The sequence below is a fragment of the Perca flavescens genome, chromosome 7 (assembly GCF_004354835.1).
Source record: "Perca flavescens isolate YP-PL-M2 chromosome 7, PFLA_1.0, whole genome shotgun sequence".
Classification (NCBI taxonomy): domain Eukaryota; kingdom Metazoa; phylum Chordata; class Actinopteri; order Perciformes; family Percidae; genus Perca; species Perca flavescens.
The window spans coordinates 23,583,805-23,609,855 of NC_041337.1; the positions used below are offsets into that span (position 1 = coordinate 23,583,805).

At 42.2% G+C, this 26,051-nt stretch overlaps 2 protein-coding genes across 7 annotated transcripts in view; both read left to right on the forward strand.

Moving 5' to 3' along the window:
- LOC114558545 (PR domain zinc finger protein 16-like) overlaps positions 1 to 3,103 on the forward strand; it is a 161,284-nt gene extending 158,181 nt beyond the window's left edge. The window contains exon 4 of the mRNA XM_028582606.1: positions 2,870 to 3,103. Coding sequence (XP_028438407.1) covers positions 2,870 to 3,103 — 234 coding nt within the window. The remainder of the gene's footprint in view (positions 1 to 2,869) is intronic.
- Positions 2,939 to 25,850, forward strand: prdm16 (PR domain containing 16). 6 transcript variants are annotated; one of them, XM_028583583.1, is made up of 13 exons: positions 2,939 to 3,010; positions 8,032 to 8,134; positions 12,424 to 12,625; positions 12,730 to 12,895; positions 13,067 to 13,220; positions 13,813 to 15,478; positions 15,646 to 15,733; positions 17,543 to 17,712; positions 17,871 to 17,948; positions 18,787 to 18,956; positions 20,602 to 20,773; positions 23,663 to 23,920; positions 25,466 to 25,850. In XM_028583583.1, the coding sequence occupies exons 2-13, from the start codon at positions 8,086 to 8,088 to the stop codon at positions 25,476 to 25,478; spliced, it is 3,186 nt and encodes a 1,061-aa protein (XP_028439384.1). In that variant the 5' UTR covers positions 2,939 to 3,010; positions 8,032 to 8,085; the 3' UTR covers positions 25,479 to 25,850. The 6 variants fall into 6 exon arrangements, with proteins under 6 accessions (XP_028439384.1, XP_028439385.1, XP_028439387.1 ...); XM_028583584.1 differs by having other exon boundaries at positions 15,649 to 15,733; XM_028583586.1 differs by having other exon boundaries at positions 13,846 to 15,478.
- The last annotated feature ends 201 nt before the right edge of the window (positions 25,851 to 26,051 follow it).

The following is a 26,051-nucleotide window of genomic DNA, read 5'->3' on the forward strand; positions in this document are numbered from 1 at the left end:
TAGCAGAGATCTAGAAACCTGGCAAAACCACTACATCACAGTGACGTGGCAAGAAACACGAGCAATCCAATTATCAGAGATTTTCAACAAGAAAACATTATCTAAACCACTTTATTTGAAGGTAAAACCAAAAGTGAACACCCCTTAAATGTTGACAATAATCTCTCACTGCAAAAGGAAACTGTGTGGGACAAAATTGAACCAGAAAATGTAATGGATGTTTACACTGGTCAGTTTGGGTAATAACTTTACTGTTCACTTTCATTCTGATTCCAAATAAGTTTAGCTAAGCTTTGTTTAAATTTCCCTATTAAACCTATTTTTAGCAATTTTGCTGCATTCTAAGATTGCATAAATCATTGGTCTGCCCAAATCAACAGAATGAAATTGTGTCAGTGCAAGATGTTAGTTGTTATAGAAAATTTTTTTAGTGTCACTTTTTCTTTTGCCTCTGACCTGAAGGAGGAGAGAGAACTTTAGGGGGAAACTTGATTCGCTTTGTTTTGTTGAAATCCTTGCACACGTGTAGCTGATGATTTCCACCCTGGGGCCTCGTCCCCCCACCCACCGTGACGTAGGGAGGGGGTAAAATAAAAAAGTAAGGTAAATAAACAAACAATCAGCCGTGGGCTTGTTCTGGTTCCCCTTCTCTGTTGCACCTCATTTGAAGCCTTATAAATCAGGCTTCCACCCGGAGACAGGGTGTTAGCAGGCTTCCAAGACAACACACACACACACACACACGCACGCACATTCAAAAACGCACAACACACACAGGTCTGCAGCTCATTAGGCCTGTGATCAGACCCTTGTGTGTGTGTATATAGAAGAAGGGGGGAACCAAAACGTGCGTGTATGCGTTGTATGCGTGAATACTACTATGCCAAATACATAGGCATGGCAGTATTCATACATGTGTGTGTCAGTCTGTGCAGAGTTGTGTGGTCCCCACTTCCCTTCCCACACCTATTCCCCCTAAAAAAAAAGAAGAAACAATCCCAATTTGACTCCATCGGGATTTTATCTTTTCTCCATGTGTTCATGAAACATGTACGATACCTGTCGCAGCTCCCCGGCAATGCCGTGACAAGTGCACTCTGACTCCACCGCCTGCAGAAAAGATATTGGGTGGAGTAGTAGGTGGGGGTATGCCTGGTTAGTTTTCAGTGACTGTTTTCACACATAAAGTAAAGGCCTGGACTCGATCAAGTGCCGGTGTTTAAGCTGTAAACTGAAAGCAGAAGAGGCAGTAGCTGTAGATGTGGAGAGTGAGGAATGGCTACGATTCAGTTTTTATTTAAAAGCTTTTCCAGTGGACATTATCACATTATTTGCTTCTGAGGATCTCAGTGTGAATTACAGAAAATACATAACAGGAACAGGATTTTAAAACATAGGTTACGGTTTTGATTATTTTTAGCCAAGGCATTAACAGGCATTGTTGTTCTAAAGCAGTCACATTTAGTGAGGAGGGTAAACTCACACCTTGGCTCAAAAGTAAAAACATTACTTTTACCTCAAGCCGTTAACACAGCTAAGCACACATGCATTTGCCTGAAACGGTTGCCGTATTTGTAAAAACAGGCGCATGGCAGTTCTTCTACACCTCCAACCAGACCCTTTACATATTTACTCACCAAACTTGGCACCTGCACCCTACCCACAAAAATACACCTTCTGCACGCGCTCACCCAGACAACAAGAACATGACCATTCACACTTTACGAGCTGGGAAAAAAACACGAACATGCCTTTTAGAAAAGCAGCCAGTTAGAGAGGTTCACGAACTTTGCACATCTAAAAACGTCAGATGGTTTGTTGGTTCTTCTCCATCACACCTCGATTTCCTTCGGCAGACATTTGACTGTAATTAGGAGCGCAGCGAGTCAAGCTAGAGGTCAGCGCTGAACTCAGGCCAGGCTGATTGGGAGTTGTAATTAGAGGAGTTGCTCTTTCTCAGGCCAGTTCTCCCCAGAGGATTCACACAGGCTCAGTATCACATGCAGCGCTGGGGCGAAATCGGAGCTTCACCCCCAGCTTGGTGCTGAGGGTGGGCTTAAGGGTTTCAGCTGAGCTGCCCCCAGATTCACAGAACCACGCACACACACACACACACACACACACACACACAAATACACTCAAAGGAGCCAAGAGTAGAAAGCAACATTTCTGGCCTTTAAAATATATGCGGCCTCTTTTGCAGTCTCTGCTGTTCGTTATTGCACTAATCATTGTATAATGTCTGTTTTCATTCCCTATCATTTCAAATATGTCATAATTTACAATTTTGGGAAGAATGACGTCCCATTCTTATACGCATACATGAAGCATTGTTACTCCTTCCTGGTTTTCCCCTCATGTTTTGCTCCACAATAAGCCCTTCTCCTCCTCTTCCTCCTTCACCTCTACCTCCATCCTCCTTCATTCTCTGTGAAAGCGGGTAACACGAAACCCGATCTTGGAGTCTCGGGGGGGTGTAGAGGTTACAAAGGGTGATCAATATGTGCCAGAGAAAGTCTTTAGACAAGTGAAAGAGGCCACATTTTGTCTACTCCCTCCTCCTTTCTCCTCCTTTCCCTCTTTCCTCTTCTTGTTGTTGGGATTGACAAGGTTAGGTGGCCCTAACACCCACTGACATGTTGCCTCTGTGTGTCTTAAAGTTGACTGACATCAAACTCCTGGCACAGCTTTTCTATAACCTGATGTGCACTTTTAAAATGTTGCATTTTTAACCGCCCAGATCCTCTTTGGAAAATTTAATATATGGAAATATTCTAAGTGGAAGTTGTCGATAGCATGTTTTCAGTTGTAAAAAATAAATAAAATAAGTATCACGTTTTATAATATCTAACCTATTGCTCTCCAACAGGTGGTGGACAACATGGGCAACGTCAAGTTTGCGCTGGATACAGGCCCAGATGCCACCAGCAACAGCTGGCTCAAATACGTCCGCTCTGCACCGTCATTTGAGGAGCAGAACCTCGCCGCCTGTCACCTCACCGGAGACCAGGTAATTGACATGACAGAGATGTCCTGGTTGGATCTGTGGTCCAGATATGAAAGAAACAGCACCACATTGTCTGCAAGAGGCAAGGGGGATTAGCTGCAATTGTTTCCCATCTGCTAACTGGCTTGATCTGTGTGAATCTCTGCTTGCACACTTACAGTATGTGTGTGTTTACCATTGTGGTAGCAAAATGTGTGTGCTGTTAATGACCAAGGAATGGCTCTATTGTGTGTCTGTGGCTGGGCCAGTTGCCAGTGCTGTTAGGAAATGACCCATGTAAAGAGGCTGAAAAATAGCCTGACACTCCTATACCCATAATACCCATTATCCAAGGCACGGCCTGCTGTGGAAGCAGTAGTTTCTCTCTCTCTTCGCTTCTTATATCCCATCAGCTCTCTCTCTCTCTCTCTCTCTCTCTCTCTCTCTCTCTCTCTCTGAAGAAGCCTGGGTAAGGCATTGGATACTTTTGGAAAGATGCCCAGCCAGTGCCCATAAAACCCCAACTGCTTAACTAGGCCCTAACCCCAACCCCATTCAATGTGTGTGCCACAACTTACTGCTGTAATATATATGCATATTTCTGTTTCTCTTTATCCTTCAGAGGCTGTTCTTTCTGCTTTGCTGACTGTTGTCCCAGTTTCTGTAAATGAAATACCAGCAGTGTTACTCTGCCATTACTTGACACACATTTCACTCTCAGTGCAGTTTGGACTATTATGAGAACTCACATGTACTGAGATATACATAGAAAATGCATCCAAAAGAGTAATGAGAATAAAAACTTGTCAGCTCAAAACAAAGACAAAGAAACAAACCAAGAAAATGTGATGGAGGTATGACAGTAGCCAAATGCATCCATATGACTTGCCTGTGTGTTTCCACATTCCTGTCACTCCACTCTTATTTGTTTCCTAATCCCTGCCTACATGGCTCTTTCCCCCTCCTGTCTCGGTCTCTAGTCGCCTGTTCCTCGCTGTCTTTGTCTCCTTCTCTGTCCTCATGTCTTGATCTACCACCTGTCACTCTGTCACACCGAGGGGACAGGCTAGTGTGTCCATTTAAGCTTCAGACATTAAGCCTGACCGGTAGAGAGAAAGGGGGCTTGGACCAAGTGAGAGAGGGAACACACAGGGGCCCCCAGAGATTGACAAGCACCAATTGGCTGGCAACACCAACCCGCCTAATCCTTTTAAGATTTTCACATCAGTGCCCCCTGCCACTGCCACACAATGTCAAAGAAAGAATCAGGGCACCAGCGAAAATTGTGGAGAATTATCAGACCCAGAGAGGCCACGTGCATGATTGTTTTTTGATGTGTTTTGCTGTTGTTTGTACTTAGCGAACGGCTTTGCTATTGTTTGTCTGACCAGTTGCTTGGTGTAGTGGCTCATAGGTATGACCCTATGATTTATTTACTACACACACACACACACACACACACACACACACACACACACACATATACACAGCCACTCAGTGCTAAAATGTATAATTTAGCAGACTATTCAGTGATTTTCTTTTCCTTTTTTGTATCAGCATGCACAATGCATGAGTTTATTGAAATATGTGCACATGGGGCACATTCAAATGCAGGCTGTAACCTTTTAAAAAGCAAGTGTATGATTTATTTCTTTATTTGTTTGTCATTAATGATGTAAGATGAACAAATATGTGCAAGATAATGCATCATTTAGATATTTATGGTCATGCAATAATTTTGTATTATTTTATATATTTATTTCCACATCAGATGCAAACAAATGGGCTCTGGACACAGTTTCTATAGAAGTGCTGCCGGGTTTTAAGATTAAGATTAAGTATTTATGTGTGTGTGTGTGTGTGTGTGTGTGTGTGTGTGTGTGTGTGGGGGGGGTGTAGTTGATAGGTTTTAAAGAGAAGATGAACCTTGTCCACCTTCTTGTCAGTCTTTCATCTTTTGTGTTTTGGAGCCTTTCCATGCTGTTTGATCTGCCCTTCTACCCCGGAATGGATTCATCAATACATAGACACTAGTGTGTGTGTGTGTGTGTGTGTGTGTGTGTGTGTGTGTGTGTGTGTGTGTGTGTGTGTGTGTGTGTGTGTGTGTTTGTGAGTGTGAGGCCACACAGTGGGGGATTATTGTGGGCCCTATGGCTGGCATTGATTGATGAGGCCTTAAAAACTGGACAGAGATGGTAAGAGGTCAAGACAGGTCTGAGTGTGAAGGCCTTACTGTAGAAACACACACACACACACACACACACACACACACACACACACACACAAACAAAGATACTAAGATTCTAAATGCAGACACTATAAATATGAATTCATTAATTAAAATTGCCACATGTATCAACTGGCTGTATTAATTAAAAAGAAAAAATGTGTAATTGCTAATTATCTTCTAATCTATAATCCTGTAATAATAATGTGGAAGGTGTGTCATTAATAATATCACAAATGAAGCTATGTTAAAATATTTAAAATAACGCAAGATATATCACATATATAGCCTATAGGCTACAAATTGTGGAATTATAGGATATTGCAAAGTGGTTCTTCCTCTAGAATTCGTTCAAGTGTTTTTTTTCAGTGAACATTTCCGTGTCGAACATTTTTTCTTTGTTTTCCCCCTCTACAAATAAATAAAATGATTGAAATAAAATAATGATATTAATATTGAATAAATTAAAGAAATAAAATGAATTACATTTGTTGTTTGATGACGAATGCATAAAACAGAGACATTTTCATCTTTCACAAGTAAAATATCATCTTTAAAGATCCTAGTTTAAATTACTATTCTGACCCCAGATAAATCCGACTTGACTTCAAAGTTTTAAAGAATTGCTCCTAGTGCCCTTACGTTTAGGCCAGACTGAAAGAAAGTGAACGAAATAATGTTCCTGTATTAAATGCCATTAACTTAAATAACTTTAATCCGCAAAAAGCCTATTGATACATTTTCTGTGCTTAGCTGCTAGAGCGCGCGCATGTATTTTTCCGTGCATATGAGAGTGATAGAGTGACCGATAGAGAGAGTGCAAGTCTGTCAGGCTGCTTTATCCATTATTTACATCAATAATAGATTTATCAAGCGGCCAAAGCGGTGGCTGGGATCGGAGATGCGGGGAGGGGTCTCCGCCGCAGATCCCTCAATCCTTTTGGCTGGAGATAAGACGAGGAGGAGTGGCCGACGGGTAACCGAGAGAGCACCGAGGGGCAATAGGGAATCACTAATGAGAGAGAGAGAGTCAGAAAGAGAGAGAGAAAGAGAGAGAGAGAGACTCATCATCATCAAAGACGCGCTCACTGACTAGATTAGAGAGTAGCCCAGCAGAGGAGCGTCGGGCTTCATCCAGCCAGAGGGAGCGATCACCGACCGTCTGCAGCGCGCCTGGCCGCTCCGCGAACTCCTCTCCCCGGCCTTGTCCGCTCTAGCGCCCCGCTCCCTCTCCGGTAGACCTACTATGGGTTGTGTCGCCAACTCCACCGGGACTGAAGTACTACTGCAGCTGGAGGCTCTCCGCAGCGCCGCGCAACTTTCTCAACTATTTCATCTTACGGAGAAAAGAAAGGTCAGGTTGAAACAACGTAGAGAGGCTACCGCAGCCGCTGTGTGTAGCCTAATTGTTGTAATACAAATTATAATAATTATTCAAAACAATAATAATAATAATAATAATAATTAAAAAATAAATAAATAATGACAATAGCCTAATAATAAGACGTGATAGCCTATTTTGATTGATTTTAGGCCTTTGCTCCTTGTCTTGTCCTAAGAGCACTAAGTCTTGGAAGTTAGCTTCGTTCCTCTGTGTTAGACTGTTTGTGTGTGTGTGTGTGTGTGTGTGTTTCTGTGTGTTTCTGTGTGTTTCTGTGTGTGTGTGTGTGTGCTCTGCCTTCCTGTGATGACTTCGTTCGGTTGGTGCAGAGCGCCCCCATGTGTTCGGATCGGAGATAACAGCTTAGCTACATGCAGCTTGAAGTGGTTGCGCTGTGGTTTATTGGGATGCATGAAGCTGTGCTATATTTAATTCGAAATTTATACACGTTTATTGTGACCCGGTTTAATATATTTTCAGACTAGCCTGTATGTGTAGGCTTAGCTTGGTTCACGGATTTTCTAAATGTGAAATAGAGACTTGATAAGGCCTCGGCTCTGAATGGCCTCGAATATTGCCGTTATTCCTGTTTCCTTAGTTTTTCCTTGTCTTTATACTTCTAGCAAAAAAACTCATAGTTCAGCAGGAATTTATGCCCGATCACACAAGTTAATGTACCTCAATCAAATGAATAGTTGTGTAAAGACCCGACCCCGGTTTGCTGCAGCTGTGAATGAAGAAAAGAAAAACGCACCACAGCAGCTGAGCTGTTTGATGTTTATTTTCGTTTTGCTCACCACTTTTCTTTCTGACTGTTTAGACTCATTACAGCATCATTTGTATCGTCTGGATTTCTTCTGCGTTTTTTTTTTTTTAAATGTTTGATTAGGCCTTATTCTTTGTGAAAGAACGCAGACCATTTTTAAGTAGGCTAACGTGCATACAAAGGGAAACTTTATATTATATAAAATTATATATAGTTTTTCTATTCGTTTTGATTATTTTATAAACTTTGAGTAGCCTAAATGTAGAATAAAACAAACTATTGTGTGGTATCATATATTAAAATAACACCTGACGGCCCTGCTTTTAATTGGTTGCCTACAAATAAATGAAATATTGCGGCCAAAATATGTTTCCATTAATCCGCTGCAGCCTGGAAAATGTATATTGTTTTAGACATGCATGGTGTTTTATTTTCCTAATAACAGTCATGCTAAAATTAGCAATTTCAGATGTAGGCCCTTCCTTAAATTGCGATAGCCTAATAAAAATATGGGGGTCCAGACTTATTAATTCCATCTTGACCTTAAGTTAAAGTCTCTCTCTCTCTCTCTCTCTCTCTCTCTCTCTCTCTCTCTCTCTCTCTCTCTCTCTCTCTCTCTCTCTCTCTCTCTCTTTCTCTCTTTCTCTCTTTCTCTTTCTCTCCCTCCTCAGATTTATTATAAAGCTGTCCGGGACATTGACGCAGGGGAGGAGCTCTTAGTGTATATGAAGGACGGAATTTTCCCCGAGGGATCCATGGCACCCAACCTACAAGGTAAGATTAATGCGCGTCATTAGCGCACATTTTAAACAAACTCCAACCTGCATCCTGTGCTGCTTTCGCGGCCAACACACTCCATAACCTCGCTAATGTGACGGGGGAAAAGACACCATCTCTCCCTCCAATATATATATATTTTTTTCCTCAAGAAATGTGAATTATTCGAATCATAAATTTCAAGGATAGAATTAAATCCCGCATTAAAGCATCTGGTTGAAGCCGTTTTTGGACCTGTCATTTAAAATAGGCCTGCCAATAGGCTACTCGTAAGAGTCTGGTCTGAATTGTGCGCTTACAATGCTGCAATGTACAGTATTGGGCCTCTTTGTCTGAAATACTGTATTAGGGCGTCAATTGGCACTTTGGCACTTGTGCCACTTTCACATCCTATGGCGAGTAGACATTTTCTGCTGACGGAAAGCCAGGATCAAACAGAAATTATTAGGAAGTAGCCTAATATTCTTAGGAACACTTATTGGGAGCACACATGACCTTTAAGCCGAGAGTTTGGCATTCTATTTGTCACATTTCGATAATAATAATAATAATAATAATAATAATATCGAACTAATTCACAAGTCAACGTTGCAGTCTGCCCCCTAGAATTTCAGCGTAAGCGTTTTGGGAGGTTTTAGTGACCATTAGCCAGATATAGTATCAGACTCACGGACTCCCTGCCATGTGTTTAGTGATTTGATGCCCCTGAGAATCGGCCCGTGTTCCGTAAAAAAAAAAAAAAAAAAAAAACGTTGATCAAACCTATTGTTGTTTTCAGTGGAACTTGTAATATTCTTTTTCAAAAATAATAACAGAAGCGGCACATGATGTAAAGTATTGTTAAATCATTTAAAAGATACAAGTTGATTGAACCTGATGAGGCAGCCTGAAATCCGATTTTTTTATTAATCCAGTCTTTAAACCCATGATTTCAAACGTGTTAAATATTATGCAAATTACAATTGATGTTGAGAAGAAAAAAATCCTATTCCCCATTCTCCAACCTTTTGGGTCAGTGGTGTTGAATGAACATAATATATCCTATAATTTCTGACTTCTATCTATCTATCAATCTATCTTACAAATAAATGTATGTGTATTTTCGTTGGATCTTTGCTGTCCTTTATAATACTAAATTCTGCAAGATTGTGTATGTTGAGTGCTCCTGTACACCTTGCTGTACACTGTTAACACTTTGAAATGTGAGCCAGTGTACAGACAATTGTCTGTACACTGGCTCACATTTCAAAGTGCGTCACGTTTTTAGGTGCTCTCGCCCGCCTGTCTTCCCTCTCAGTGGGTAACCTGATTCACTGTACTCACTACCTTTGAACCGTGCCTCTATACGTCAGACTGAATATATCCAATATTTTATCTTATAATCTAACTTGGACAGCTGTTCACTGTCGATCTGGGCTTTTCTTTCAAAGTTCACTTAAGCGGAAAAGGGGCCGTAGTTCCGCTGTATTTCTTTAAACATCTTGGACTTATTGTGGTGAAGTGCTGTTGTCAGGTAACATTGTTTTGTTGTGTTTCCAGTCTTTCTGGAACTAGGGATACAGAAAAAAATCAGATTACTCTTACTTGTCATTGACTATAAAATGGTGAAGGGAGAACAAGATGTTCGTGAGATGTTCTGCATTTCACCAGTTTTCCCCCCATGCATGATGCACGGTTTAAGCACAGATCTCCATGTCAAAGGAACAGGAAGAGACGGGAGCTCAAAGCAAGCTTGATTATTGAAAAGAAGCAGATTGGCTTGTTCTAGGAGTGTGTCAAAGATGGAGCAGACTTGTAAATGATTTGTTCAATTCCTCTGTGTGTATGTATGTGTAATATAAAAAGAGGGATGCAGACAGAGAGAAAAGAGAGACACTCCACCTGTCCAATGTGTGTCAGAGCCAAAGTATTTGGCGTTGTGTGTTGGTGTGAGAGAGCGATGAAGGCAGACAGACAAAAATTAAGTGCAACAGTCTGTCTACTGTTTGAAGATGTTTATGAGAGAGACAGAAAAGCAGAGAGAAAGGAGGACAAAGAGAGACAGTCAGAGTCCACCCTATAGGAGGGATGAGAGTGTCTGTTTTGTCTCCATGTATTTGTGTGTGTAAGAGAGAGAGAAAGGTAGCAGGGCTGAGTGGGAGCTTGGCAGTGCAGCCCTGCTCTCTGTGTCTGGCTTATCGGAGAAGGAATTTGAAGTAGAGGACTTGAGGAGTCCCCTGAGACCTCACCCATGCTCCCAGATTAGCTGCTAAACTGCACATAATTGTGCTTCCCTTCGTCTCCCAGAGAGCTATTAGTCTCCCCTTTATAACCCCCCCCCCCCCCACACACACACACACACACACACACACACACACACACACAGACACACACACACACCCTTACCGCCCAGACCAGGCTAACTGAATAAACACAGGAACAGTGATGCACACTCATAAGCACCTCTATTTGCGTGCATCCTCACTGAAACACACATGCATGCACACCTGAGTGTCCACACAGAGATTTTCTCAACACCTACGTTCCTGTTGCAAGAGAGGTTTGCAAGTGCTTTTGTCATACACGCATTTTAATTCTAAGTTTATTGTAGTTGTGTATGAACCTTTGTTTTTTGCAAAACACGTTCCGCTGTTAAAGCCCACAGACAAAAGTATCCGAGTGGTGAGATGTTTGCACTTTAGAGCAAATGATAGCCAACTCTCTCACAGTAAAACACTTGCTCTCCATGATATATGTGCACACTGGTGTCAAAGTCAGTGAGTTAGTTTAGCATCTGAGCTCAGTGTAATGGCCCATTGACCAGAAGGTCATTTATCCTTCTCCCCGAGGTTAGACACATTGATGTTGCTACACTAATGCCCTTTTAATGTGCCCAAGAAGTTCCAGCTGGATAAACGGTCACATGCAGTAGAAAGCAGGTGAGCCATGCACTGTAAGTCATTTTGGATAAACTCATTTAGTGCAGCTTGAAATGATGGATGGGTGTGCATGGCGTGTTGGGACACCTGGGGAGGTGGGGGGAGTCAGGCGTTGGCTGCTTGGGTCATGGCAAAGAGGGTATGGCAGCTTGGCGCTGAAATCACCATGGGGTTGGCGCCACTCTGCCCCTGCTTACTTCTGTTGCTTGTGGCTCATTCCTTTTGGAAAATGTTCACATGCACACTCACACACTCATACACACATTATTGGCTGTGCACAAAGACACTCCACTGGGCTTTCCCCTGATCTGTTGAACTTGGCGTCTGACTCAGGAACTTGCTATTGAAAACGCTGGGCCGAGTTTTATGTATTTGACCTTGGTGGTGAGAAGTATTGTAAAGGTTATCAACATGGAAGGGGAAGACCAGCCCCTATTGTTTCCCCTGTGTGCTATTACACCTACAGTCTCAAGCAAACACTTGCTTTAACAAGCAATTAACTGTGTTAATTAAGGCTACATTTCACTGCTAATTGATTTCCATTTTATGTGAATATCAATTGCAGGATTGTTGCTTTTACCATTTGAATGGGAGTCTATTTAGCTGTAACTAACACACGGATAGGTAATAGATTGTTCTTCTTGTTTAGTGGTATCAACAGTTTTTATATACAACTGGATGATTGGTTCTGCATAAGGGAGATGCAACCTACAGGAGTTAGTAAATACAAGGATACAAAGCAGCACTTAATTGTTTCTTTGTGCACAGCAAAGTTGGTTTTGTCTTGACTCACATAAAATGTAGTCATTTTTGTTTGCATACAAAAGCCAAATGGAGACAATTAAATGTCCTCCTGCGGATTGTCCTAGTTGCTGCCTGAAATGTTGACAAGCTAATCGTACTAAACATATTACTGTCCTCTTCCTAAAGATAAAATTGGGGGCTGTTACTCCAAGTTTTGATTTTATCTTTATGAGGACTTTTTCATTTTTTTTAGATAAATTTCCATGTATTTTTTAATTTAAGATATTGTATAGGATGATATATAAGAAAGAAAGAAGAATGGTGAAACTGGAAAATGCAGTTTTGACAACAGGAATGAATGAAGAATTTTGTTTTTATTGCTAGCAGGTAGCCTTATAACAATATCACGACAACAAAACATTGTTATTCATATCATATTCTTTAAGCATTTATGGTAGATTTCAATGGATATTACATATTTCAAGAAGCTTAATTGTGTGATTGCTAAAGAATTCTCTCTCTTTCTCTCTCTCTCTCTCTCTCTCTCTCTCTGTGTGTGTGTGTGTGTGTGTGTGTGTGTGTGTGTGTGTGTGTGTGTGTGTGTGTGTGTGTGTGCGCGTGCAGATGAGCAGATGTACCGCTGTGAAGACTGTGATGAGCTGTTCTCCTCAACACTTGAGCTGCGGCGGCACCAGAAGTACTCGTGCTCCAGTTCCGGCTCCATCTTTGACACACTGAGAGAGGACTTCAAACAGGAACGCGAGGACAGCGACGAGCCTGTCCACGAGTGTAAAGACTGTGAGAAGATCTTCCCAAATGAGTACAGGTACACAGACATGTGATAACTACCACACTGCAGTACCTATAAAGATGTACACATTCAACACATACAGTCCATTTCACTGATGGTCTTGTGCTCTCTTTATCAAGTCTGGGCCAACACATGATAGTCCATACAGAGGAGAGGGAGTACAAGTGTGACCAGTGCCCCAAAGCCTTCAACTGGAAGTCCAACCTCATCCGTCACCAGATGTCACATGACAGTGGCAAGCGCTTTGAGTGTGAAAACTGTGATAAGGTACAGCATACCCGGCACGTAAGTTGTACACTGAACACACAGGCTTTATCTGCTTCAGAAATTCTGCTGGTCTTGTTTTTAAGTCTTCATTCGTAATAGTAATGGACATACATTTAGTCATTTTGAAAGAACAGCATTTTTTCATTCATGGCATACATAGTATTTTTATATGCTTATTTCAAATTTCAGGTGTTCACAGATCCCAGCAACCTTCAGCGCCACATCCGCTCCCAGCACGTGGGGGCGCGCGCTCACACATGTCCTGAGTGTGGCAAGACTTTTGCCACCTCGTCAGGCCTCAAACAGCATAAGCACATCCACAGCAGTGTCAAACCCTTTATCTGTAAGTGAGAGCTTTGGAAGTTAATGACTCCTTTATTCATAACTGTCCATTTATTTTATACCTATTTTCTTTCCACCTCATCTACTTCTCCATGTACGCCAACTTTTTGATCCTATTTAAATCGTCTGAACCAGGCATACAGGTCCAGGGATCATATTTGTGTTGCAATTAACTTATTCTGTAAATAATAGATTTGACCTGTTCACATTTGCTTTTTTTACAGCAAAACTTTATAACATATAGTTTAGATTAGTTTGGACTACTAATACTATAATAATAATGAATGATAATTATACATCATATTTAATAATGGATGAGTTACATTTTTGCTCTTTTTTAAGGAAATTAATAACATACTGTATGTATTTTATGATCTTTCTTGCATGTTCAGTTATTATTGTAAAATGCATACAATGTAGATACAGTAGATCAGGACCAATTTCAATTTGTAGAATGAGTGGTTGGTTTCATCCATAGAAAACATTCCCTTTCTTTTCTAGAGCTATTTCATCAGCAGTTTCCATTTAGATGTATGTTTTGCTGTTGATTTGGTATACAAAGTTAGAGACAGTGTTAAAATGGGTTTAACCAGGCCCTGATGGGCTGCGTCTTTTTGCTCCCCCAGGCGAGGTGTGCCACAAGTCCTACACCCAGTTCTCCAATCTCTGCCGCCACAAGCGTATGCATGCTGACTGCCGCACCCAGATTAAGTGTAAGGACTGTGGGCAGTTGTTCAGCACTACCTCCTCCCTCAACAAGCATCGCCGCTTCTGTGAAGGCAAAAACCATTATGGCTCGCCGGCAGGGATGTTCAACCCTGGCATTCCCATGAGCTCCAGCCCCATCATGGCCAAGGCCAAGTCCCACCATCCCCACCTTCAAGGTCTAAACCAGTCAGGTTTAGGCTTCACTGACTACTTTCCCTCCCGACCTCACCCTCACGCTGGCTTGCCCTTCTCCCCAGGACCCCATGGCTTCCCATCCCTCCCTCATGGTTTCCCAGGTATCTTCTCCCCATCACTGTATCCACGACCACCTTTATTGCCGGCTAGTCCGTTGCTAAAGCAGTCAGGAGGCAGTCAGGAGGTGAAACTGCCTCGGAGTCCCCTAGATGTCCCTCCACTGTCCCTGGTTAGCTCCACAAACAGCAATGGAGGTTACAGTTTGAGTCAGCTGGAAGACAGAGAAAAAGAGAACAAACTAGATTTTTCTTCTGGAGAGGCCAAGCCAAAATCTAAGATGGCAGACATGTCTGACGCTAGTGACCTTGAAGATGTTAATACCACAAGTGGGACAGATTTGGACACCACCACTGGTACTGCTTCAGGTGATGGTTCTGACCTGGAGAGCGATGGAGAGAGTGAACGTGAGCGAAGTGGTAAAAGAAGGAAGCCATCTGGGGCCATATCAAGTCAAGAAGGCCACCAGTTAGAAGACACAAACAGTGCGTTGATATCAGCCGTGTCTAGTTCTGGGAACTTTGCTATCGATCGTCCCTTTCTTTCTTCTGCATCATCCCAGCACTCCTTCTTCCCTCCTCCTGATGAGCAAGCCCTCCCGCCCACCAACACAAATGCCAATGCATCTACAGATTCCATCAAAGCCATTGCCTCTATTGCAGAGAAATATTTTGGTCCAGGTTTGATTGGTCTCCATCAGGAGAAGAAGATGGGTCCATTGCCCTACCATTCCATGTTTCCCTTTCAGTTTTTGCCCAACTTCCACAACTCCCTTTATCCCTTCAGCGCTGATCGAGGTGCCCTCAATCCTAGCATGTTCTTCAAAGCAGAGCCCAAGTCACCTCGCGAGCAGCTGCACAAGATGGTTTCTGGTGCCCCAGGAGCTCCTGCTTCCACAGGGGAGTCCCCGTTTGATCTCACCACAAAGCCCAAGGAGACCAAATTAGCTCCTCCAACCCCAACAAACCCTTCAAACCTTAGTAGTACTGGGAGCAGTAGTGGACATTTAGTAATATCTAGCGGTGAAGAACAGCCATTGGACCTCAGCATTGGTGGCCGGAGCCGAGGTGGTCATAATGGTGTGGCAGCTGAGCCACAAAATAGAAAGAACCATATCTTTGGCATCGGAAAGGGGGTGTCCATCAAGGATGAAACCCCATCTGGGTTTCCACACGCCCATTCCCAGTTGTTGCCCCAATCCTCCATCGCCCAGCACCAGCAGCCCCAGGCACAGCCACACCAGCCACCACCCCTTCACTACGCCAAGCCCTCAGCATTCTTCATGGACCCCATATACAGGTATTTCAGCCCCGATTAGACTAGAAACAGCTTTTTCCACAAAATCAACCTTAATCCTTTTATGTTCACACATTGAAGACGGCTGAGGTTGGTGTTAAGTGTGTGGTTAGAGGTTGTAGATGATTTCTGACCTTGGTACGTAACCCTCTGCCTTGTTGTTGGTCCAGCAGGGTGGAGAAGAGGAAGCTACTCGACCCCGTAGGAGCTCTGAAGGAAAAATTCCTTAGGCCCTCACCGCCACTCTTCCATCCACAGGTAAGCTTACAGCACACACACAGACACATTTTATATCTAGGAAGGCACTCGGTTTAATCTTATGTAGAAACAACCAATGGTACATGCATTTTAAACAAAAACTACAATGAGGGAATACCAAACAGGGGAATTGACCTCCAGGTATTGCATACAGTCTGATTATTCCCAGATGCAATCTACTATTATTTATAAACCATGTATTATGTGAAAATACCTCACTCCTGCCTCCCACGCTGCTGCAACCTGAATTGATAGGGCCCTATGCACCATCATTCCACAGTGTTGATGTTATTTTCTCAAGGGTTCTGTATGATTTCTTCCTTTGTTTATTGAATGGCGCCTGTGTACCTCGTCACCTCTACCTTTTTCAGAAGACACAGTCTGTTATCGCAGCCCCTTTGATAATCAGTCACATTGTTTGACTGTCCCCAGACCCTCCCAACCTCTACAAATCTTGATTACAAGGAATGATAGTATTAATAAAAGAGAGAATAATAACCGTTTGAATTGTAACAAACTCTCTTGGCCACGCTAATCTTAGTTGTGGCATTGTTTCAAGTACTGGGAGCCCACAGGCCAGCTAATAACTCAACCCCCTCCAAGTTTTTTTTTTCTGTGGCTGGCTGGCTGGCTAGATAATAGCACCGTGTCCATCAAGGACATCCTGTGTTTGTCTCCAGGAGAATGGGGGGCTCTCATTGGGGAAACAGTTTAATCTGACCTGGAAATCTGTGTCCTCTATCAACTGTGACTTTGCAAAACACTAATTTGGTGCATATGCAGACAGATACATTTTCATATATGACATTACACATATATATGTTGTCATGCCTTTACAAATGAGTGGTATAAGAATAGCTAACATTAATTATTTTCTGTCATTTGCAAGCAAAACATTTTATAATGGCACCTCTTCTCAAATATAATCACCATGTACTCATTTCATCATTAATCAATATCCCCACGATGAAAAGCTTTTCCAGGCTCCCCTGTAAAAGCTTCTCATATCAGAGTCTCAGCTGTGATCCTCCCAGTGATCCAAACACAATGCCACCTCTAATTCAGTCTCATGACGGAATCACCCCTCTCCCCCTCCACCCGTTCTCAGACTGCGAATAAACACATCGAGACGGAGTGTCTGTCCCTGTCTCTCCCGTCCCGTATTCACTAAAAAAGGAAGGATGTAAGCTGTTTTTGGCAAATAAACTCCTACATAACTGCCCCCCCTTTGTTCACAAGATTTCAGGGGTGGGGAAGCGGCTATCAGTTGGGGGTATCTCAAACTATATTGTACAGCTCCAATCGAGGCTCTTGAATGCCTCATTTAGCCAGTTTGCCGGCCTACAACAGTAGCTTCAGCAGGAGAAGGTAAGAGGTAGAGAACAAAGCACTGAAGCTGGAGGTGAGGGTAGGGGGGAATGGGAGGGGGAGGGTCGGGGGGAGGGAGGGGTGGGGGGGGTACTTGGAGGAATGGTACTTCAGTGTTTGTGAATGTGTTATAGGTCATAGAGGTGACTTGCCTTTAGCACAAACAAGGCTAACCTCTGATATACTGCTTCCTCAAAGCTTCCGCTCTCTGTCTCTTTCCCTCGCTCCCTGCTTTTTCTGACATTGTGTCTTTGTTTTCAATGCTTCCTTTGCTCTTTTAACACACACACACACTACAAGGTTTCTAATTAAACCCTTAATACGCAAGTAATACCACAATCTTTACCACTTTACTTTTCCCACTTGAGAAAATCTCTTGATTCTCATAAAAAATATTACCTTACCTGTTCCCAATTTTTTTGTTTTCTACCATCTTCTCAGATGTCAGCCATGGAGAACATGACAGAGAAGCTGGAGAGCTTTGGCGCTCTAAAACTGGACGTGCCGCCCAATTCGCTGCAACACGCTCATCCACTGTTCAACTTCCGCTCACCGCCACCCTCCCTCTCAGACGCCATCCTCCGCAAGGGCAAGGAGCGTTACTCCTGCAGGTAAGTGCCCGGTCGTGCAGCCTGTTATTTTCAGTTTTCAGCAGATGTTTACATACATGAAAATGCGTTATATTACATCAAATGTGTGAAATGACGATAAAATACACTGATTACTCAACCACCCTTTTCCCTGCCTTTCTGTCCATTCTCCCCTCCAGGTATTGTGGGAAAATATTCCCTCGTTCTGCAAACCTCACCAGACACTTGCGGACACACACAGGGGAACAACCCTACAGGTATTCTATTAAGTTTAGTCTGGTCTTTAATCTTTCTGAAAGGGTCTTTGCGATCACAGATGTATTTCCATTTGTCTGCTTGTGTTTTTGCTATTCTCCACACTTTATGTTTGGCTGAATCAATTTCTGGCCTAATTTTACTTACATAACAATGATCCCAATAAGTCCCACGCACTGTGGTATAAATATTTTATTTTGGGAAAAAAGCACTGGGATCAGATTGGAAATGGCTATTGCCAGATGCCCTGCGTTGAGGTATCAGATCGATGCATCCTTGGCGGCAACTGGAGAAAAAACAAAATATAATCAATAAGGAAACTGGTTTTAGAGAATACCATTGACGGTGACCTCTAGCTTACCCAGTAGAATGGGTCCCATGTAAGCTGAGTCCTTGGCAGTGGCCCGGGTTTGAGTCCGACCCTTGGCCCTTTGCTGCATGTCATTCCCCCTGTCTCTCTTCCCCTTTCCTGTCATCCTCCACCTGCTCTTATAAATGGTAATACAAGCCCTCAAACAAAGAGAATACCATTAGCAACGCAACCACTATGTAGTTTAATTGATTAGGATTGGTTTCTACTGTAGCTGATAATCAGCAGCTTATTTCCATTGTCTTTTGTCTGAGATTTTGTCAGTTGTGCTCTACTACCAATGTCTAAATTTGCTCCTTCTCTAAAATCCAAGTTTTTATTTTAACAATTAAGGTGAGCCTTAAGGAATGTCTTACTCGCCTCAGCATGAACACTTCCTCCACCTCTGGTTAAAGGGCAGTCCCTGGTCACTATGCTACTCTGCTGCTCTTTTAACCCACATTCACATCCTTCTGTTCTCCTTTTGGCAGGTGTAAATACTGTGACCGCTCGTTCAGCATCTCATCCAATCTTCAACGCCACGTCCGCAACATCCATAACAAGGAGAAACCCTTCAAGTGTCACCTGTGCAACCGCTGCTTCGGTCAGCAAACCAACCTCGACCGCCATCTCAAGAAGCACGAGCATGAGAACATTCCTGGTCAGTTTGCAACATCTATGACTCAGTTTTCTCTGAGAAAAGTGAGGCTGTTAGAACTGAAATATAGTTATTAAACAGGGACCGAATAATGAATGGCTCACATTACCCATTTGGAAAAGGTTGAATCTTCACCTCAAAAAAGTGTTTAGCTTGGTGCTGCGAATTTTTTAAAGTAGGAGAACCACTCAATTAAAAAATTCACACTTGCTTTTCCTACTACGTTTCCAAAAACAGCCTTTTTATGTCCAGCATGTTGGTATATGCCGCTGAATATGGATAGAACAGAAACTTGTTAACTAAATGATTGATTTAAATGTATTTGAGCATTTACATCCAAGTAATCCATGCTTCACAATTGTGCTTACATTTCTGAATTCAAAACAGCACCCTAATGAAACAAGGCAATACACTTGTTTTCCACCTTATGCAACTTTGTATAACCCAGTGGAGCTGTAAACTGCTGTGACATCACCAACATAACTAACTTTCTCAAATACCAAGGGATGCCATTGTTTGACTTGAGTGTGTTAATAAGAGGCAATATATACACAAGTTCCTTGTGGCAGAGTGCCCAGATGTTTAGTTTCCTAATATACACTTTATTAGAACACTTAGAAATAATTCTGAGTCAAATTAAAGTAAGCAATAGCATCTGCTATAAGTATTCAATATAAATTGCAAAGATACAGATGAAGAAAACATCCTAAAGTTAAAAAACACAACATGAAGAGAAAATATTTTTCTAAACCTATAAATGCAAGTTTGACTACACATACACAAGTCACACATGTCAAAAAATAGTGACTAGTGCAGTTTGGTTCAGTTCTTCAAGAACAGTGTCACATCCTCTTTTTATCATTGTAATGTTCCAGGATGAAAAAAACAGATACGATTATGGGCTGCCCCAGTTGGTTAAGATGACATCTATGAACCACAACATTCCCAGTTTAAATCTAGCCAAGGACCTTTGTTGGATCTCTCTCTCTCTCCTCTCCTCTCCTGTCATCTCTCCACTGTCGCTATCTCATGAAGGCAAACAAAAAACATGAAATTGAAGTGTCTGCAAATAAGCAAAAAAAAGTGCATTTCCTCAGTTACCTGTCATACAGTATGTAACTGCGGTATCCTCCTTTTTAATTTTTCAGAAGAAGGGTTATGTAAAACATCAAGAACACAACACAATATATAAGTATTATTATTAAGTACTATATTATAAGTATATATATAAGTATTTCTGACGAAATGTAACAATGCGTGTCTTCAGTCAGTTTATCTTCTACACAAATTTCATGAACATTATCCTGTTTGAGAAAATATGTTCAGCCCAGTTTCACAAAGTTTTAACCCCAAAAAATACACAATCTCAGCTTTTTAAATATAATATTCAAATCTGAATAATGTGTATTATAATAATAATGTGTCATAATATTTAGCATTTTCCTTATTCTCATCTATTATGTATATTTCTGATGATCATCAAACTAATCACCTGTGTTTGTTTGGTTTGTGTGTGTGTGTGTGTGTGTGTGTGTGTGTGTGTGTGTGTGTGTGTGTGTGTGTGTGTGTGTGTGTGTGTGTGTGTGTGGCTGGTGTGCATGTCCATGTGTGTTTGTGAATGTAAATGTCTGCATGCTTTTCCCATCAGTGAGCCAACAGTCCGGGATGCTTTCCAACCTAGGAACCACCATCTCCTCCCCAAACTCCGAGCCAGACAATCATGCACTTTTAGATGAGAAGGAGGACTCATACTTCTCAGAAATCCGCAACTTCATTTCCAACAGTGAGATGAACCAGGCCTCCAGCTCCTCGGACAAGAGGTAACCGGAAAACTTGCTCTCACGGACCACATTCGCATTAACATTTGTGCAAAGACCTTCAGTGATTACATTTGATCCATGAGGCTAACCCTCTTAATTCTGATGACGGCTCTAATTCTTACCCCAGCATCATTTTAAACCTAACGGCAATCCTAACTCTAAAGCAAAAATAACTGGTGAAATGTCCCCACTTTGAATACATTTTTGACATCTCTCCCCTTATCAGGACATGTAGTGTAGTAGTGTGTAGTATGAAAAAGCAGGGACTCACATACCAGCTTTGTGAAACAACAGTTGTGCCTTTTCCCTCTACACAATAACATACATGCTAATACTTGGTGCACAGTGCCCTCTAGTGGCTTGAATGTGTATGGCAATAGTCACCCAATTGTCCCAATTCCATACTGCATATTAACAGTTCATCTAACTGCAACTTTTAAAAGCCACTGCTAATTAAATTGAACAAAAATAAAACAAACAAGCTCTTACTGCAGCTCCTTTGACATCATCCACCATTTTTTTAAATTAGTTTTTTTCCAGTTTGATACATTTCAGCCATGTCTAAAGATTTTCCTTGAGCTGTCTTTGTGAAGAATTGCAATTCATACTTTCTGTATGCCGCTGTAGTTGGTAAATTAATCTGCTTACCAGTATCTCTGGAAGGAGTGATCATCTTGTGTGTTTGCTCTTGAAAACCATAACTTGTAAAATGATGAAAATTGTCTATTTTTTAGCCAAACAGTCAGTCTGGCCATTGAAGAATAGGCCAGCTCCCTGTTGTAAGCCCTGACATGCTTTCAGTGTTAATACCTCAGTTGGTGGGAAGCTTCTGAGGTTTCAGGCAAGAAGAGAGTATAGGAAAAGAAAAGGAGGAGATGTTTTTCTCTTTCAGTCAGGGGTTTGCCTCTATCCTTAAATCTTTATCTTGCTCTCATTTTCAATGTGAATTCCTTTCTGGTAGTCTCACTTTGTCTGTCTCTTTCTTCAGCATCCCCCCCTCTTGTCAACATGCATTATGGCCAGCAGACCCAGTGGCAACTTAGCCCCTCTGCCATCTGGGATCAATACTGAGTCTCATCCACAACAAGCTGGCCTGACATTTTAATATCTGTAATTGAGACTAAGTATTATGGTTTCTGTCCTCCCACCAGACAGCCCACTGTTTATTCTCCCTCTGAGTGACTGAAGTCAAACGCCAAACACACGTTCATGGATGACTATCTGTAATCGCTCTTAACCGCCCTCGAAACATAGTTTCTCTTCTCTTTAGCATCATAGCCAGTCAAAATAAAAGTCCCTGGTAGCTCTGTTTGTTTGACCAGTTTCCAAGCTGGGGACTGTGGAGATGCTGAGGCAGCACTGCTGCTCTGAGGGTGGGAAGTTTCAAACAAACAAGTTAGGGGGTTTAGATGAACACAGACTTTACAGCACTGCAGTGTTAAGGGACTAAGAGGCATCTCTCTCCTCGGGACCATGAGCCAGGTCATAATTAGGGCCGGAACAAGGACCCAGGCCATGGCTCAAGCTCTATGTTTTAGATAAAACTACAATTGGAGCTGGTTCCTTGTCTGGGACTGGGCTACAATGGTTGGCAGTTTGGACCCTGAGGGGGACTCAGGTTGAGGCATTTATCTAGGAGATCCACTGATGATGGAGCTCTTCCCCCATCCACTCGCTATATCCGTACCCCCAGCCCGCTAACACAAACACCAAACTGACGTGTTTAGACTAAATGACAAAACCCAGGGCCCCCTATGTCAGAGCTACGATTTTGTCTCCATGCACAGGCATGGACTTTTCCCCCACCAACCAGCTCTGCAATTTGATTATAGTGATATTTAATCTAGAATGAAAGAGGAGAACCCCTCCTCCCCCAAAGTCCCCCTACCCGTATTTACCCACCCACTGAGTGTGACCCAATCCTGTCCCTGTGCACCCCTTCCCAGAGGTAATCCTGTCTGAGTTGATAAATGTCCACTGTGTGGCAAAAAAATGGAAGGGGTAAATTTGCTGTCCCCGAGGAAATGATATCATGAGCCATGACATCGTGGTCTAGGGGTGATGAAGGTGGGGTGGAGGGGGGTGGAGTTGGGGTGCTGGCTGGAAAATGTACAGATGGCAGGTCATAATGGTGGTGTGCTGATAGCCTGTTTGCAGATCAGCCATCGTCTTTCCTCAGTCACACAAAGTATGTTCCACTGTTACGGGGCGTAGAGGAACCGGTCTGAAGCAGGCCATCTCCTGCTCTGTTTCTGAGGAGCAGACCAATTAATCATGTGTGGGCCGTTTGAAAAGCGCTCCAGGCAGACTGTCAGCACGCCATGTTGTTTGTGTGGACACTGGAGTCGGACTGTGCATGCTGTCAACAGATTATTTATGTTTCGCTTGCTGCTTGTGATGATGAGTCATGTCTTTTAGATGGTCAGGGCATGGTAACAGCCGCACATATCAAGACTGACAGAGAACAAACTATATAACTATAACAAACTTTTCAATCACTGTTTGTAAGCAATAAAATATTGCTATATATATATATATATATATATATATATATATATATATATATATATATATATATATATATAAATAAATAATAATGATCATTAAATCATTGCAGTAGGACCACCGATATGTTCCCTTTTAGTTCCTCCCTTCTTTTTAGTTTCTCTGAAAAACATTGCTACCACACTACCTATGATTTACCTTTTTTTTTTTCCTTAGGCCCTTTGTGATCAGCTAGATAGACTGCTCACACTCATATGCACTGTTGCTTTGAATGCCAAAAACAAACATATGCCTTATTACGGGAAGAAAAAGGCAGTCGTTTCAGAAACAGTTGCCAACATCACTAACACTTCCTCTCTACTTTGACCTTTGATCCCTCTGCAGATCAGACCAGGCTGAGGAGGAACGCCCACCCAGCCACAGTTTGTCCAACTCCAAGCTAAGGCTCCAGGGGCTGGAGGAGGAGGAAGAGGAAGTGGAGGGCGATGATGAGGAGGAGGAGGAAGGCAGCCTAACAGAGAAGTCTCACGACGAGGCGCCAGAGTCCCCGTCTCCCGTCACAACAGGAGTGTATGAGGAGGACGAGGAGGAGGAAGAGACGGAGACGGCTCCGTTAGCTATGAGCTATGAACACACTCGCAGGTATTCATTTTGTGAACTATATAGAAAACCAAATTACACCAACCACACAATCTAATCTACACACAACTACAACCACAGCTAATGTACCCCATACATTGTATCTGCTAAAAAACCTTTATAAACAGAAACAGCCCGTTACACCTTCTTTCATTAGAACTAATGGCAAAATTAAACATTAGACAGAAGTAAAACATCAATTGAACGAGGGTTCCCCAAACAGACACCCAAAACTCAAAAAGACTTTTTCAGCTCCAGCTCCTATTCTAATCTATTTCCTTCTCCGAGTTTATTCCCTCTACCTGTCCTCTTTTTAATCGTACCTCTCCTTTTTTCTTCTCTTCATGTTTTCTTTCACCTTAACTTCCTCCTTTCGTTTCCCTCACATAAACTCTCGATCTTTCCCTTCCCTACATCTATGCTTCCATTTACCCATCCATCCATCCATCCATCCATCACACAACCCACCCATACTGCCCTGTTTCTGCCATCCATCCATCCATCCCTCGTGTGCAGGTGTATAGAGGAGGAGAGCTCTCTCTTGGACCTGGAGGGTCTGCCCAGCTTTCCCAAGAGCTTGGAGGGCTTACGTAAAGCAGCCAGAGACGAGCAACCCTATGATGTTAAAGACCTATTTAACACTTCACTAGAGTCGGAGGCATTGAAAGAGACATTGTACAGGCAGGCTAAAACCCAGGTATATGACTGGCTTTGGATATTGACTAAAAGTGGGGGGAACAGGAAATACATGTTGTTCTGATAAGACAGGAGGAAGGACAGAATACAGAGATATGGGATGAGATGGATCCTTTCACATTTTCAGATGCTTGAGGAAAGAAAAGGCTGTTCATTTAGTTAACATTGGCTGAAACTGTACCTAAATAGTGCCCCCCTCCCTCTTTTCCTCTCACTTACTAACATATTACTTGTAAACTGCTCTTATCTTTTCTGTGATCTGCATGTTAAATTGTTAATTTGTAAATATTAATTTATTAATATAATTACAAGGTATAGTGTCAAGAAATTAAAGGACAATTACAGTTTATTACAACTTGAGATCTGGAAACATGGCAACATCGCTAAAAAGAAGTTCAATGGAGCAAAAAACACAAACAGTCAGACAATCGTAAAAACAAATCATTACAAATAGTCATAGTATAGTATGTCGTAAAATATGTTATATATTAAGTCCTACTATAGTATGTCATAAAAATGTCATAAGAAATCATGAAAAGTCATGGTATGAAGTATAAGAAAAATCATAGAAAATAATATAGTACAGTATGCCATTCAAAATGTCATAAAAAACGTATAGTATAGTATGCCAAAAAAAACTACAAATCACCCAACAAACCGAACTGAAAACATAACCTCTCATTTCTTAAAAAATGTCAAAGTAGTAAAGGAAGCCATAACAAATGTCATAAAAAAGGTCAGACTTTTAGTATGTCATAAAAATGTCATTGGACAAAGAGAAATGTTACTAAAAATGGGTGTTTGAAAATATTGAGTTTCCTCTAGTTAAAAGTCACCTGTCTTCTCCTGCAGGCTTATGCAATGATGCTGTCTCTCTCGGAGAACAACCCTTTGCACGCGCCCTCCCAGAACTCTCTGGACGCTTGGCTGAGCATGGGAGGTGGACCGTCTGAGACGAGCAGCTTTCACCCACTCAACCACATCTAGACAGAGAGAGAGAGAGAGAGAGAGAGAGAGAGAGAGAGAGAGAGAGAGAGAGAGAGAGAGGGAAGTGGGAGGAAGAGTAGGAGGAACATTAGTTTCACAAATGGATAGAAACAAGAGACTGAGTGGACATGAGTAGTGAGAAACGTGGAGGCCAGAGAAGAATTCAGTGTCACATACATTCAAGATAGAAAGAATATGTTGGTGTGGATATGTGTGTTCATTTGTGTGTGTGTGTGTGTGTGTGTGTGTGTGTGTGTGTGCGTGTGCGCGTGCGTGTGCGCGTGCAAGGTTGAGAGGAGGGAGAGATTGTCCCTAGGTGAGGCGTCTCGCAAGACTCTGTCAAAATGAAAGCACTGCTAAGCTCCTGTTGATGTGAAGGACATGATGAATGCTTCTCAACAGCATTGAAACTCTGCATTACTCTGATCCTCCACAAGTCCACAAGGCTCAC